The following is a 16,919-nucleotide window of genomic DNA, read 5'->3' as shown; positions in this document are numbered from 1 at the left end:
TCGAAGTAGCGGGGCAAGAAGCAACCGGACCGATGTCGAGTAGATCTGCGAAGTGCAGCCTGTATGTTCAGACACAATAATACTGGGATTCGAGACCAACCCTAACTGAGGTAGTGGAAGCGCCTATTGCGAGTCTCAGACGATCAGATACAGCGTCTTCGCGCTATGGTTTAATTAGTGAGCGCCGATCAGCGGTTCGATAGTGAACACGGATGCGCTTGTCCTCCCGCAGTGAGTCACATCACAACTTAGACACGACCGCCCAACTGAGTCCTAACTCAGACTCGGGCCGATTCGGAGTCACAAGGCAATGTATAATGATCTTCAGGTCTGTCGAATGCAGAGAGACAGCCAGTAATCAAAGGCTGTTTGCCAATGATGTGTTGCTGATTGGTTATGTGCGTGCTTGAGCAACGCAGAATTATTGCATAACAATGGAAGGTGGTGATTAAGTGGGCCGCTAAATAAGGAAGACTGAAAAGAGCATGCTCATCCACATTAGGTAATGCGGGTAATGATAGGAATTAACAGGCTTTATTGGCTGTGATTCCTATCGTTTTGTGTAAAATGTTTCTTGATACATAAATTATATACTGTTAGTCGATTAAAAATGACACTATTGCTGTTTTTCTCACATGTGAATCCCTGTGAATGGAGTAAAAGAATGGAGTAAGAAAATAAACATATGCTTAACATTTGTGTATTATTCAATATTCCCTTGAAATAGCAATATCCACACACTCGCTCCACCCGGGGACCCATGCATCACACCAGTAACCGACCGAGTGACCCATTACCGGCGGCCAGTCTGTGACACGGGGCCCGTCCGACCGCACCTCCATATGTATGGTAATCAGACGCGTGCCTCTTCCGCGGGGGTAATCCATTCAGTTCGGGTAATAAGCCGCCCGGCGGCGACCGCGATGAAGCGCAGCGCACTCACGCTGTTGTTCCTCCAACTCTTTTCCCCGGTGTTATTGAGGAAGGCGGTGGGCGGAAACGGACGGCACGATTGAAATTCAGCCCCCTGCTGGGTAATGACAGGCCGGAAAGCCGGCGGGCCCTACGGAGTACCGGCGACGCCCCACAGTAGGACAACAAATACCAAAGGATATATGATGATCTAGCTCTGCGGCGCGCCTGGTGATCAATGACCGGTGGTAATTGATTGAGTGGCTAATCTGGCGTTAATTCCGACCGCGGCCGGCCGGTCTGACGACTCAATAAGGCGGCGAGGCCCAGCGGCCGGTTTGGGTGGAAATGCTGATGATCGCGCCTCCTGCTCAAACGAGATCAGATCGTGGTGATACTGATCGTTCATTGATGGTACTGATTGACTATGTATTTTCGTTCATACAATAAGTCAGGGAACGTATAAGTGAGGTTCACCCCGAAACCACTTTGAGTAAAGGGACATAACGTTGCAGATTGTCGGGATTCAGCAGCTGAACAGACGTTCCGCGGATTACGGTGAGAGTAATGCGAACCGGTGCCGATATTCTTCGTGGCCATTTATAAGGATTTAGTGGAGATACGAACAGCGAACAACTGCAGGTTTCGAAGGTCAATGTCAAACCTTTTGATGTCCCAAAGCAACATTTTTCAGTATCCGCAACGGTCTTTGTAGCGTGCAATCGTTGCGGCAAAACGATTAAACAAAATTTTAAGATCTCCAGCAAAGTCATTTCAGTAGCATGGTACTTATCATCTGAAGTGCGCTTTTATATTGGAGAGATATAGTAGAGGGTAGAAGGCATCTTTTTTGAAGTGCGAATCACTTTAAGCTTTTGGTTACAACAATATCCTGAATAGCACTCCTGAACGGCGCATAACAGTTAGGTTCAGCGTCTGAGTTCGAGGTCAGATGAGACCGGTGTCGACTGGTCACACTTTACAAGGGTTCACTATCATAAAACCAATACATCAGTCGTAAAATATATTGGTTTATAACTTTCAATAGCTCTGGAGATAGCTTTATACGTAGTAGCAGTAAACGTGCAACAGTCTCCAGTAAATATTGGCAAGGGCCATGAGTGGAGCTTTTCCAGGGAAGTTGGTGGGGCAAAAAGTCGTCAAACCCGCAATGTCCGATTATGAAGTTGAATAAAATGGCACACTGAATCAATCCAGGGAGTGACAGGGCTATCACTACAGATATAGTATTTTGCATTAAACAGACATTCCAAAGCTCTTCAATGCAAAAACAGATTAATCTGCAAAACAAGAGTCTTGGACATCAGCTAAAGTTGGTGGGGCAAAACGCTTATTAGAGGGGCAAAATACAAAGTTGGTGGGGCAGCCGCCCCAATAAAGTATAGGAAGCTCCGCCCCTGGCAAGGGCAATATCCATTGCAGGCCAACTCCATGCTGAAGTATCCCATGCTTCCAAAACTTCCCAAGAAACTCAATGTTTTGAAGTAAATTGTACATGTGAGCGGCGTTGAAATGATACCGTATACCCTGTCGTTAGGCATGGCCGTTTCATGTCGAACTTTCTTCACCAGGAGACTCACTCGCTTATAAGCACATGTCCCGTCCTAAGTGAGCAATAAATGCCAACATCATTCCTGATTATCGCCAATTACCGCATTATCCACAGCAGCGCACACATACTCGTATGCCCAATATAAAATCCAGCACGGGCGGTATTCGGCTATAACCGATACACTAACCCGTACAACAGCCATCTCGGGGAGAGCTTTCGTCGCAGATGCGTCGCTGACGTCTCCTGGCGTTGTATTACCGCGTCGTGAGCTCGTCCAATTACCAGCACCACCGGCTGGCTGAAAGCGGCTCGTAAAACCCCGACCTCGGCACATTATAATTACCCATTTCGGAGGTGCGCGTGCGTTCGCCGTAGAGGAGATATCGAGTGCATTGCGGCGACGGGCGGGCGCGCGCCCGCCCGGGTGGGCCCTGGGTCAGGGAGCAGTGGGGAACAGACGGCGGCGGGCACGGGGACGGGTCGGGGAGAGCCCCGCCCGGGGAGCAGACCGGTAGATGGATGTGGAACTAGTCCGACCGCAGGTTCACGGCACACGGAGCGTGATTGTTAGGAAGACGAACGGGAACAAGGCTCCGGAAAAGCGCGGGGAAATAAGAGGGTATACTAAATGATGGCTGAATACATATAACCGCTGAGAGCCGAGCCATAAATTGTGCGGGTTAAATGGTGCATCTGGAAAAATTTGAGTTGTCTTTCTACGCTAGCGTCAAGCCATATTCAATATAGGGATATACAGGGCATGCATTCCTGCTGTCAATCGATGTTAGATTTCTGCCTAAGATAAAAATGCTAAAACTGTTCAAACGGCTAAACAGTGAATCGGGTGAAAATGAAAAAAAAGTATCCCAAAGTCTTTTTAATAGGCTTCCTAAAAGCATCTCCTCCTTACGGGGCATGATGGGGCGATACTGGCCATCTTCCACCTCTTCCTATGAGCCAGCTAACGGTCTCTCCGCTGAGCGCTGCGGCCAGTCATCAAACTCCTTTCGTCTGCCGCCTCCAGCCGCCGTTCGGCCTACCTTTCGGTTCGTCGTTATTGACTGCTATTGGTGCGATCGAGTGCCGATGTGACACCTCGGCCACGCCATCCTCCCTTCCCGGCTGTCCCTCTGTCCCTCTGTCTTCCATCCCACACACCGCCACAGCAGTGCCGAGAGCCGAGCTACCAGACCGGGTTCATAGCCTCGCGGCGTGGGCGATGAGGAAACTTGCCACCGTTGACTGCGGAGAAGCCAGGACTCGGCCAAACCCCCGGAAAGTGCTCAGGCAATGACGCAATTGAATATAGAGTAAGCCAGTTCGGCGTTGTATCTGTATGAAGTCATCAACTGACATGACAAAGGCGTTTAGTTAGTCATAGCGTGTCTGTGTCCTCCATTATCACTAATGGGATTCGAAAGTATACAATAAACACAATGCCATAATTGATACTCTTCAGCGACTCTGAGGAAGTCAACAATATCGTCTGCGAAAACAGGCCCCACCCAGCAGCGCTCGCACGCCTCCCTGCCTATTAGCGCGGCTGTCGAATGGGCTGCTGTTGGAGGGGCGCGGGCGGCCGAGGGTCGCGCCTCGCGCCCGTCGGACAGTCGATGACCCGTGAACGACCGCGGCACGGCCATAGCTCAGGACAAACGGCAGCCGCGCCCCACGCCCCGCTCCGCCGCCCACAATAGACGCCAAAGCCGGCCGCCGCCGCCGCCCGCCGCCTCTTCAGCGTCTTTTGTCTCCGAGGGCCGCCCGGCCGGTGTCGGGGCACCGAGTGCTGGTAACGGCGTCTGAAGCACTGACGGCCGGCGGGATGGATCGACTCATCACCCGCTTCACTCAACACCCACTCCGCCCGCCGGAATAGCGTCTACTCTATACTACCAGCCCCTAAACGGGGCAGCGCTCCATTCACCGGGGAGGGTTTTCCATTAGCTGAGGTAAATGCATACTCAGTGCACTTGACACTGGACGGATCACCTATCCTCGTCTACCCACACGCCGCACATAAGGCGAGACAAGATTCAAGACTGAGGGATAGTGCGAGCGTAACTATGTTTCTCTGTTTTCACACAGAAACTGCTTACAGAGTAAACCAAGCTGAACTCATATTGCACTTTTTTAAGTTGAAGCTATCGTATCATGCACTCCTAAAACACATATGGGTCCGACCACGCGGACATGGTTTGATGAATCACCAGGCAGACTTGATGCCCCTGTGGATATCACTGGAACCCATCGGCACACTCCCTTTTCCCCACGGGGAAAAGAAATGTCGCCACACCGCAACTTAGACGGCGACAGCTCGAGTCACGGAATCCGTCATTCCTCAAGATTGTCACGAAGACCCCAGGGTGCTCCGCTCCACGCTGCCTCACGGAGACAAAGAGCGTCGTAAGACGAACACTCCCTTCCGGAGCTAGCCGCACGCTGACGGCATTTCCTATGCAGAACGTATGCTGGAGTTAATGGACCAGCTTACTCCAGAAGGAAAGCCAGCGTCTCGGAGCAAATGGATGGTGCTCGACGGATTCGAACCGACCACCAAAAGGAGACTTAAACCAACGTCAGTCCCTCGGTTGATCGACGACCAGCGTTTTTGCCTCGGTATAATTTTCACCTAACTGGTTTCCAAACAAGTCAGGTCAGCGGAGATGGTATCCAAATGAATTCTGATTGATTGAAGCGGCTACACCTTTAAACCATCGATTCACTAAGCTGACGCTATTGACTCAAACACATGTAGGCATAAAACGACTCTCATGTCCCTATCAAATGCATAAGACGCGCGCGATTCAATGAGATCTACAACTCAACGCAGTTTCTGTTAAGTGAACTAAGACTCTGAGAGCCATTAAGATGATTATAATGCAAAAAAATATATATATATGACAAACACTCGAATCCCAACCATCCGTCGACTCTTCGTTGGGCTTCATGCCCGCCGGCCCGAGAAGTCTCGTATCTCCGTCTCCACGAACACACAGAGTCTCTCTCGGGTCCAAGTATGTCACCAGGCTCGGCACCTGTCCGCCCTCCCACATGGGGCGTGCCTCCCGTGCCGCCGACACCGACTAAACGTCCACCAAATGAAGCATCACCGGCGTGTCGAGACGACCCCCGGACCGAGACCCGGCTGGAGACGCCGGGGCGCGGGTCAGGCAGTCAGGAAGGAGGCTATAGTGACGTCCGGCGCGGTCGGCGACCGGGGGAGGGCCTAACGGTGGCTGCTGGTTAGAGGCACCCTCAGTGGCCGGTCAGAGCAGCACGGTATCGTCCAGGGAGTTAATTGCCGGTGGCTCGTTAGGCGCCGGAGAGCCATATGCGGCGGCCGGGGAGAGACAATGTGGCGATAATGAGAAACGCCGAGCGGCACAGGTGCGGTGCCGGCTGTGGGTGGTCTCTGACGCCAGCGGAGAGTGGTGCACCGTCAGCGGCGGCGGCGGCATCACCAGCACCGTTACGAATACCTGCTCCTGATGCTACCGACGCACTATCGCCGTCACTGCCACCTTCACCGTATGCCACAACTGACAGCCGCACCATCACCAGCAACGTCATCGTCACCACCATCGGCACACTCACAGTCTCCGTCACCAGTTCCGCCACCACCACCGCCATCATCATCATCAGCGTCACCGTCACAGCCAAGCTTACTAAAACATACCGTGCCCGTCATAGCCGTCGTTACGCTCCCTGCCATCGCTAACATTGTCACGGTCATTGTTTCTGTCAACACCATGATAAGCATGACAGGAAGGTATCATGCGACTATGCCAAGGCTGAAAGGTGTGTTAACTCGGAAGTTGTCATCAAGAAGCCAAATAAGAGCCATGAGAGTACCAGTCTAAGGTCAGGACCATTGTAAAAAAGCGAGGCGGGCCGCATGCTATCATGAAGAAATGACACCTGCTTTGCCTTTTGGTGTTAGTATGCAAAACATTCCCTGTCATATATTGGAATAAAAAGCTACAAAAATCAGCAGTAGGTAGTCTGCAGATGGTATACACACATTCACCCTTGTTTATGTTGCAGTGCATTATCATTTCCCATAAAATGCATCACTGAAAGAGACTAAGGCATGCAAACAATGCTGCTTACCCACCTTACCCAATATTTCGCCGAAGACAAACACGTTACCAGGACACATTGAGTGGAGCTTAAGTTGAAATAATGAGGGGTTACGCATTGGAAAGAAGCTCACTAATACAACAGCGGTGCAAGCGAATGAGTGAAGAGACGGTGCAGACTGCCTATAACCTCACGCAACTCAGCCCGTGTGCAGCTATCTGCAGTAGTCGGTGCACAATGTGGCAGCTATCTGCAGTAGTCGGTGCACAATGTGCCAGCTAGACAATGGGTAGCACCCATCTACCGCAATAACAATACATCAGGCTTTAAAAGAGCCGCCTAATACGACGTCGGTACTGCTTAGGTGCCGGTGCAGTCAGGCAAAGGGAATGTGGTGCATTTGATGTATGCCATTGCCACCTGTCGTAACGTTTATCATCACCAGACAAAGATGGGCGGTGAACGGAGCGCTTCGAATAACGTTCAATTGATTGAAGCCCAGACAAAAGGTCCAGGAAAGGCGTCACAAGTTCTTCTGTCCTTAACGTCATATGCACAATGCAGCATCGGTTCCAAGAAAATGTCAAACATTCATTATGTCAACATGCACGTCTAACTGAAATACCATCGCCGATTTATTGACACTACAAAGCGCATAACCAAGGATTTAGGGGATCAATATCTTCTTGGAATATAAAAGAGCATATTTGCCATAATTAAGCCTTTTATTATGGCGCTGTGGCTGTAATTTATTACAGATCCACTATTCGTGATAGTGTTTACTTTCACGTATCAGCCAAAGGACAGCATAATTCACTCGATCTACAAATAGCGCAAAGCGCAGACGCAACGACTGCAAAGTTCTTTGTTGGAAGCCTTTGCAGCTCCGACTTAAATACGTTCGGCAGCTCCGTCACATATTAAAACACTCAAATAAATTCGTGTTACAAGACAGGTCTACCTGCCAGATATGCGATAATTTCTATACCCATAACGGAGCAAATAACGTTTGATGCCTTGACTTTCACAGATAACTAAACATTCAGACGTCTGCACCATACCTCTCGATCTCAAAGCGTTTCCCAGCGTTTTCCACCTGTCAGCGCGTGATAAATTAATAGGCCACGGAGCGGGTGCAGGCGCCGGATGCAGTCGGAAGGTGCACCATATTCCACATCCTGCGGGGCGGCCGGGAGGCGGTACTGGCCACCCTCCCGGCCCAATTCGGCGTCCAACTGCCGCTCTGCGGTCTGCATGGTCGTCTCCGCGGGCGTGAATTATACACCAGCCTTCCGGCGCCAGCGCTCCCTTCACTTTCAGCAGGTAGCACCCAGTTAGGGCGAGCGCTGGGCGCTATGTGGCGAGCCTGAGGACGCCGGGTGTTTGGAGACGCCACGGTGTCTCGGACAGGTGTCTGGAGTGATTACAGCCAGGGATGCATTAGCGTTCTCCTCAGATACAGTGGCGCGGGGTACAATAAACCAGACAGGTAAACGGATTAGCAGCACGCCTCCCTTCATTAGCCGTAGCCGTTTAAGGCGTGTGTTAAAATCAGGGATTAACGGCAGACACATCAGTCCTCTAAGCTGTTTATGGTGCTGCAAATTTAACAGAGACAACACACCATATCAGTGAGTCTTAGGGCTTAGACCAAAACATTGCGAGACAAACAAGCACATAACTAGCATATGAGCATGATAGTGCACCGGCTGCGCGGTGTGAATAACACGGCACATGACAAATTGCCGGAGCACAGTTCTCACCGGCCCGGCGGCGGGCCCAAGGACTCACAAATGTCGGGTCATAGAGACGCGGGCGTTGTTCCTTTCTCTCGGGAACGGGCCATTTATCCAGCCGTGAGGGCCAAATCTAGATCAGTAAAGTGTGATAAATGGCGCCACTGACTGTGTTGGAACACCTGGTATCACGCTTAGTGCCCCCTCCATGAAACACGAGCGGAGCCGGCCGAGGGCCCACGCACGCCACACCGACCCTCAGGCCTCAGGGTCAACAAACATGCGCCGGTAAACCACACGATCCCTTGGGGCCGGTGGTGATATGCAGCCCGGTCAACAGGCCAGCAGGGTTGCAGCACAATAAACCACATCAGATGACGATCTGCGCCGTAACACAGATTGGATTCGACGGGCGCGGCGAGTTGAATGGAGAGAACTGGGTAGCCGCCCCCACCTTACGTGCCGCCGCATAATCCAACCGGGCCGCAGACTAACACCTTTAGGCGTCCAACTACCTCGGTCCGATCCTCCGGCACATATGAGTCTGTTCAGAGGGCGTCAGTCAGCTGCTCACCCTGCTGACGGTAAACAGCGGACTGCCTACCGACCGGAAAAGCGCCGACAAAAGGCAGTGGGTCATTATGTCGAGAGTGCGACGACGCACCATCGCGGACGTGAAGCATCGATAACGAGGCAGCTAAAAAAGACCATGAAAAGAAATTGAGACAGTCCAATAGCTGGATTGCATGGGTGCGAAGAACTACCTTTGCTCGCACCTAAGCATAGCCACTGAATGCGATATAAAATTCAATAAATTGCCGTTAGTTATAGCATAAACGACTTCGTTGACAATGCTGATCATTTCCAACCAAGCCAAGAAGAAACTATACTATACCTACGTGGCAATATTGGTACTAACCAGGAAACATCTGGAGCTTTCCCGGACCGAACTGGGCTGTAGGCCGTTTGATTTCCCACAATACAACCACACAGCTGATCATCCGGCACCTCCGGCCGGCCGGCACGGAGCCCTCTCCGGGGCGACAATGGGTGCTCAGACGGCGGGCGGGCCGGCCAGCCGGCGTGGAAAGTGTTCCGTCCGTGTTTTGTGCGGCGCTCGCCGGCCCCGTTCCCAGCACTGGTCGGCAATGCACCCCGGTCCGGCCCGGGGGTAGTGCCTAACGAGGTCCAGCCGCTGCCGCCGCTGCAGACACCTGGTCGATCTCACCCCGGCGGGCGCGTTTCCAAACGCCGCTGGCGACGGCAGACTGACAGCAGCCCGCGACGCGTCAGCCCGCGTTGTGCCGGGGACACCCGTCTGACGGTCTGGTGGTGACGCGGCTGTCATGACGGGGCGATGTCTTCACCGGTGGGCCGGTGTAAGACTGCCGCTATCGACCGATCGGTGTCGCCGGCCGGACGTCATGATGGCCCTGCAGCAGGGCGGCGCGCCGTGTCACCTGTCACGGACAGCGCACCGCAGGTCACCGCTCGCACAGCCATCAGCCTGCAGGCGGCGTGTGCACACCGCCGCCTGCGCCGGTCACCTGGGGGGTCCGGCCGTCTCCGCTGACCGCGCTGGCCCGACCATGTCACCTGAGAGGTGCCGCCGCGCCGAGGGCGTCATCCGCCGTCTGCTCGGAGGGTGTCGGCCGCGCCGGGCAGACAGCGGCGCGCCGCGATAGCTTTCACGAGCAAATAATGACCGCTCCTCCCGAATTCAGCGCGAGCGGCGTGTCCTGGCCTCCTCTCGCCGCGCCCGCCCGCGATAGTGTCACACTAGCCACGAGCTGAGGTCGCCCCTCACCCCTGCCCGCCGTGCACGGACGGCACGTTCGCTGGCGGTCACCGTCCCCCGGTCAGCCGTGGAATGTGCAGCGGTGACAGGCGGCGAAACATGTCATCACTGCTGACAGCCCAACGGCAGCCCCCGGCCCGACAGATAGCGGAGTGACAGGTCACGTAACCGGCAGCTGAAGGGGCACGTATTACGTAAGTACGTATTACGTACGTATTGCAGGCACGTAAGGGACAGGGAAGGTATTTGTTAGGGGAAGGGATTGCTACTCGTAATGAAAAAGTCTCAACCGAGAAAGGCACACAGATGCTACATGAACTGTTTGTTTAGGTAATTTTTTAGCCGTCCCTAGACATCTGTCGACTAAAATTATCATAACAGTAGGTAGCTGACCATTCAGATATCAAATTCCTCTTCAGTTCTATCCGAAATAAATTAATGTTCTGCAATAGAAGTAGCGACATAGAGGGCACATTCGCAATGTCATCTCGCAGCAGCATGAGTCTCGCCCCCTGATGAACAGTTGATCCTCGAAGGCCATCAGCAAAACCCTACACCAATGTCATACACGACGAGCGTCTGAATAGACCATGAGTTCAACGAATCCGTATGGTAATGCAGCACAGCCCGAGAATGAAATGGCACTCGGTCGGTATGCAAGGCGTCTCGTGCCTCGCCTTCCTCGGGAAGTCTGCGCTCAAGCGTGTAACAGAGACTTGAAAACGCCCACAGCCTGCCATATGAGGGCTGGTAGAATTTTATTTAAGACGGCACTCAAGTGAATGTACTTGATGGGCCGGGGGGGGGGGGAAGGGAACGGACGGACCGCTGCAACCGGGCGAAAGGTTGGTGCTCCCGCTGTGTCGGGTAGCTCACTGCAGCGCTTTTATGGTCCAGTTACACAATGATAGCAGTAATAACACAATGCCATTATTCTTGGCCTATTGACGCGCGGCGAATCTGCTGCACCCGTCTTCTGCATATTATATTACACTGAAAATGATAAGCAGACAAGGATATTCAATTAGTCATTTTTATCTAAATGGCACCTTCGAGGGTTGAGCAAAGTCAACGTGCCAGATAACCATCTTCCACAATCGAGGGTCAACAACTCGCGGCGCATCCTTTCTTGGACAGCCTACATCAGCCCACTCCCAGCCATCTGAATTTCTGCGATAAGGGTCACTGACTCCGGTGGCGGGCCGGCAGATGCGCGTAAGATAGTCATCGGCTGCGGGTCCACGGCGCTCTGAGTTGAGGCTTAGGACTGCAGGTCACCTGACAACAGTGAGCTGGCAGCTGTGCCGAGGGGAGGTCCGCACCCGTGAGCTGTCGACCGGATAAGAACGGAGCTAATGGTGACTTATTACAACTGACAGGGTGACTGCTGTTTGCAGTTGTAGCAGGCGGACTGGTGACGTGATAGGACTGGATGGCAACAGATAGGGCGGTAAAACCTACATAAAGTACTGTATCGGAGCAAAAAAACAAGATATGTTTATGCATATGTATCCGAAAATTGAATGCCACTCAGGAAAACTACATGGATAACAAGCAGGCTATCAATAAAACCAAGTGGAAAGTGTCAGTGCCAGTGTGCCACTGGTAACCGGGCGGAAATAAAGCGGCGACTTCACAAATCCTGAAGCTGAAAAATACATAAGCGGTTGCAGAAGGGGCGACCGACCTGATTCAGCCAACCGTGTCCGGACGCACCGTGAATAATCAGCGATACTGCGCGGACAATGTGCCGGAAAGGGTGCTGGAGCGTCTGACAGCTGAATGGCCGACCCTGCCGCCGATGAGGCACGTCCAGCCGGAAAAACTGCTGACCCGACGACACTATCGCGTCACTTTCACTGTGCAATGCCCAGCGAAGGCGAACGTGGGTTTATGTAAATGTACTACATGTGCATCATGCATACTACAAAGGTCATCAGTTTAGTGTTCATTAATGTCAATTACATACAGCAACAAAGCTCAAGACAAATTCGTTAGATGAAATCCCCATGGCCGATGAACGTCCGCCGTCAAGCCTTCCACTTATGACGGGAACGTATCATAAATTGTATGCGTAATCAGCATTCATGCGAGTTAGCAATGCATCATCATTGAACTGTGACGATGTGGTTCGATTCGAAACGAAGCGCACAATTTTCCCTTGACCGTTTTAACCTGCTCTCTGCGGTGCAGGGGCCACGGACGCGCCAAACGACTTCGGGCATGCGAACGTCATCGGTCAAGCATGCACAACTTTCGACGCCAGATGCCTATTTAAGGTCATGGATCTGAATGAAATGTGTAATTATTTAGAGAAACGTAGCCCATGAAAATGATAAACCCTCAGCTGAGTGTAGGGAGCGAAACACTTGTTTACTCACCATGCAATGAGAAGTACAAACCAATGAAATGAAAAGGGAACTAAGGGGTGAATCTCCTAGCACGTACTCACTTCTAGGTATAATCTACAGCGCTTCTTGCGTAATAAACAAGCAAAGTTATGGGCGAAGTCGGGTTTCGTGTCTCAAATGAAGGTTTTTGTGTCAAGCTTAAATATATTCTGTAAGTGAGCATGATTTCAAAAAGCGATAACTGTCAGCAGAAATCGCATCGGAACTCACTGAGGACACACCTGCGGCCATCGATCATTGTCCAAACGCCATTCATTTGAGTTTAGGCCGCGGGCGCACGAGGAGCGGCCCGTAAAAATTCGAGACCGTACAGCACGAAATCCAAACTGACATTTCTTGACACGCGGCTATAGTTAACTTACAGGCGACCGGGAGGGTTTTATGGGAAGCTTGTGGTCCGTAAAAAGCTCCGACAGGGGCCGGGACCGAAGCTGAGCGTTCGAGGCACGCCGGGCGCGTGTCGGACATCCGGGGAGTCCGTCTCCAGCCGCCACAGCAACAGCGACCCCAACGGTCAACGATCTATCCTACCCGCAGAGCATACCCACATCTCTCTCAAATGCATAGTAGCATCACTCTCCACCGAGATGGCATCTGACAGACCAGCACGCTAACCGGTAGCGGGACCCGGGTTCACCAAACTCTACCCTGTCCATCGGCGGACAAAAGGGCACCTGGCTGGACACCTGAGCTGACGTCGCGTGTGCCGTGCGGCTGTTCACTGCAGGGGACGCTACAGCTGTGAGTGGGGACACTCCGGCTGACGCAGCGACCTCAGCGTCCCCGGGGCTCAGGCGGTATAACCAGCGACAGTGCACGTTATCAGCCGTGGGATCGGGCAGGTGTCGACGCCAACAGATAGCCATCATCGCTCGATAGTTTCGCAGTGATTTATCGCTGCAGTAGGGGCTATGTCGACAGCAGGCTGTTGATTGGATATGACACAGCAAACACCAGTAACCGGTCTCCAGACGCTGCAGCGAAAGCGAAACTGAGTGGCGCGCAGTGCTAGAATTCCAGGCCCGGAACCACGCCAAGACGCTGACTGTAGTAGTCGTCATGGGAAACAAGTCCAGAGATCCGGTCCGGCCCGGTATCCGGTCAGTTGGGGCAGCGGCGACCTTGGTCCGGGCAGCACCGATCGCCAATCGCTCTGCCCGTTCCCCGTGTGGGAGGAGATCCATCGGGCCGTTTCGTTTCGCACATCGGCCGTTAGTCGGGGCCCTATGGGCGTCTCTTCACACGGCCGGCTGCAAGTGCACGCCCCACTCGCGGCCTTCCCATGACAGTAAGTCCTGCGCGGACAGTCCGGCGGCGGCCGCGGGGCGTACTTGGCCGACAACCCGGGGACTGGGGCCGACCGGGCACGCACCGGAGCGGCACACTCCCACGACACACCCGGCCCCGGCAGTAGTTGGCGCAAACCTGGGCCCTGTTCCACGGTCACAGCGCACCTGCTCAACGAGAAACTCTCGGCCGGAGCATGGGAATTATGCAGATCATGTCACTGGGGGCGGTTGTAAAAACTGACCCTCGGGGTAGACAAGAGTGGAAAATAAGGAGTTTGAATGGCACTCAAGTCTGTCACTGGCCTAGTAGACACTCAAAAGGATATAAAGTCAAATTTTAGTCCTTATCTAGCTGGTCACTGGTCAACCAGACAACAAAAGTGCACTCTCTTACAAATGGTCTTGTTGCTTTATTCAGCAGCTATCGGTTTCGGCCGAACATAAAAATGTTGCAAAGCCGTTAGGCTACCGCAACTGGCATTTGCGTGTCTTTTGAACAACCGCGACATTCAGCGGCTGACGGCAAATTATGTTTTACAGGTTTTCCAAGCTTTGCATAGGGAAAAATAACCCTTCGGCGAACAGATTTGCCGGGATCACTGACCTGATGCATTCACCTGTTCAAGACCAGAGGGCTTCAGCGCCTGCCTTACTCCAGCATATGACGAAGGCGCATCGGAATGTCTCGAGTGATTAATGATGTCGATAAGGTTAAGCTCATCAATCGCTGACAGGATGTGTTAAATTATATCTCCTGGTCGCCAGGAAGAGGTACTAACCAGAAGGCGATGTGTGTTGCTGCGTTCATTGCAGGTCTAACCAGAGCATGCGTTCTGGGCCGGAGACGGAAGCGGAAAAACGCGACCGCAAAGGTGCGCTGCTGACTGGCTCAGAAATGGGCGCACTGCTTCCTGACAGTGAATCAGCACCGGGCGGCATTCGGCTGCCGCCCAGCGCGGGCCAATTTTGGTGACGGGTTCACCGTGCGGTCACCGCCGAACTGAGATAGGGGGGTGAGTGAATCACGACAGGGCCAAACAAAATAGCAAAACTGACATCACCTGCAGCCACAGACACCGGATTCAGCTAAAAACAGCGCCACCTCAGCATGAGAACGCTACATCGATATCCTGTTGATATCCCGGAGCCTGACATTTAGGAATGCCCCGATCGTGTGCATGACCGTTGACGAATAATGTCGTCAGTATGTCAAGGTACGTACATGAAAAGCGCTGAACAAGGTCTGCAAGACATGTATCTTTCAAAAACGCGTCGACATCATACCTCGTCGTCCGTCCTGCACAATACCAATTGCTGTGGACATAACCGTTTTGCTAGCAAGACAACCAGCTGCACTGGAGACCAACAAGCTACAAGAAAAGTCAAACAGAAAGAAAAAAACCTCTCGGGATTGATGACGCCCGACTCACCTGACGGTGGCCGCCCGAAGCTGCTGGCGACACGTGCTGACCGTGGTGTGCCTCCGGGGCAGGCTGCGGCATCCACCCGGGCCCGGCTCCAGCCCCGACATCAGCTCGCCCACCTCGTCCCCATCACCCGGTCCGACATCGGCCAGCGACCAGCGGCGGCGCGGCGGCTGGCTGACGGCCACCGACACCGGGCCGCAGCCGCCCGAGCCGCCGCCGTCGTCCTCGACGCGGATCGTGCTGACGTGCGGCCGACGGGCCAGCAGCGGCGACAGGGTCACGTCGCCGCCGACACGACTGTACAGCATCCGGCCGGCGCGGCGAGTCAGCTCGGCGTACCGAGCGCGATCGTCGTCTCCTGCTGCTCCGTCAGCGTCAACGTCTGAGGCAGCAGCTGCAACATCACTGCCGCTTGGATGTCGAATCTGTCCGGCAGCAGCACCTTCTCCAGATGCAGTAGAAGAGGATGGCGACGATGACGCCAACGTGGAAGGCTGACAGTTCACATAAACCCTGCTGACGAGCCGCCGCTCCTCTTGGTCACTCGAGTCGGAGAACCCCGAGTCGTGACTGCGGTAGCTCGGAGAGTGGCAATCTCCCACAGCAACGGATCGCTCGCTGGGCTCACAGTCCTCCTCCTCGGGGCACTCAGGGATGTCATCAAACGGACGACGCCAGGAGGGTGGGTCAGAGCCGTGGTACACGCGGCTCGGAGCGCGACGAAGCGCCGACATGACGCCGCGAACCTCTCTCGGCACGCTCAGACGAACTGTGTCAGACGTGGTCGACGCCTCTGTCGTGCGCGTGCTCCTCCGCGCGGACCGTGGTCCCGGAGTCGGCGGCTGTTCAAAGCGCTCCGTCAGCGGGCTGATTGATCACCGATTGGAAGAGAGATGTCCGCCGGTTTACTATTCCGGCTCGCGATGTTGATATCCGATCTGTCTGCGGGAGATGGAGCTGTTTCCCGGTTCGTTTGGTCTTCCACAGATCGATCCGTTCAAGAAACGGTGCCACGAAAGGCGCAGACAGCGTCCCTGTTGTCACAGTTCGCTCAGACACGATAAAAAGTGCACTATAGAGTCCAAGAGGGTCCAGACGTCCACAACTACCGCCTTTTTCGAGCACTGCTACTATTCAGTCCACAAACATTGTCCCAAGTTCACATAATCACGTTGACACCACAACCATCACAGCACCTCAGTCCTCAGGCACGCCTTACGATCAGTTCAGCAGCTACCCGACCCGCAGTCACCACACCACCTTCCCCGGCGGAGCGAGCCGCACGACTGACGCGCGCCGCCGTGGCTGACGGCGCGCGCCGGCCGAGCGGAGCATGCCTCCCGCGCGCCGCCCGCCCCTCGCCCTCCCCGACCGTCCCAACGGCTACCACAGGTGCACCGGATCAGTGCGAGTGTGTGTGGAGGGGAGGGTTATACGACCCGCGCACTTACTGACCCTCACAACGAGCTTCTCCAGTTTCAAAGGCACCGCGCTACCTGACTCGTTGCTGTAAATCCGATCGGTACGGTGTTTACCGGAGAGGCACTACAAACGACCGGCACTGGCGCATAGCTCGGCGACTGGCGACCCTTGTTAGTTGTTATGCTCCCGGAGAGGGTGCAGTCGGCGGCGCCGGAGAGCTGACAGGGCCATTGTGGGGACCCGCGGCTGCCGCTGTGTCCTGACAGACAGG

The 16,919-nt window shown here is 53.9% G+C and overlaps 1 protein-coding gene across 1 annotated transcript in view; it reads right to left on the bottom strand.

Annotated features, from left to right (window-relative positions):
- LOC122392417 (protein inscuteable homolog) overlaps positions 1–16,514 on the bottom strand; it is a 39,062-nt gene extending 22,548 nt beyond the window's left edge. Inside the window, exon 1 of the mRNA XM_043387243.1 lies at positions 15,230–16,514. Within this exon, the coding sequence (XP_043243178.1) occupies positions 15,230–15,960 (731 nt within the window). The 5' untranslated portion in view covers positions 15,961–16,514. The remainder of the gene's footprint in view (positions 1–15,229) is intronic.
- Between the last annotated feature and the right edge of the window lie 405 nt (positions 16,515–16,919).

This window comes from Amphibalanus amphitrite, unplaced genomic scaffold (genome assembly GCF_019059575.1).
Source record: "Amphibalanus amphitrite isolate SeventyFive unplaced genomic scaffold, NRLGWU_Aamphi_draft 000485F_arrow, whole genome shotgun sequence".
NCBI classification, from domain to species: domain Eukaryota; kingdom Metazoa; phylum Arthropoda; class Thecostraca; order Balanomorpha; family Balanidae; genus Amphibalanus; species Amphibalanus amphitrite.
This window is presented reverse-complemented; position numbering and strand designations above follow the sequence as displayed.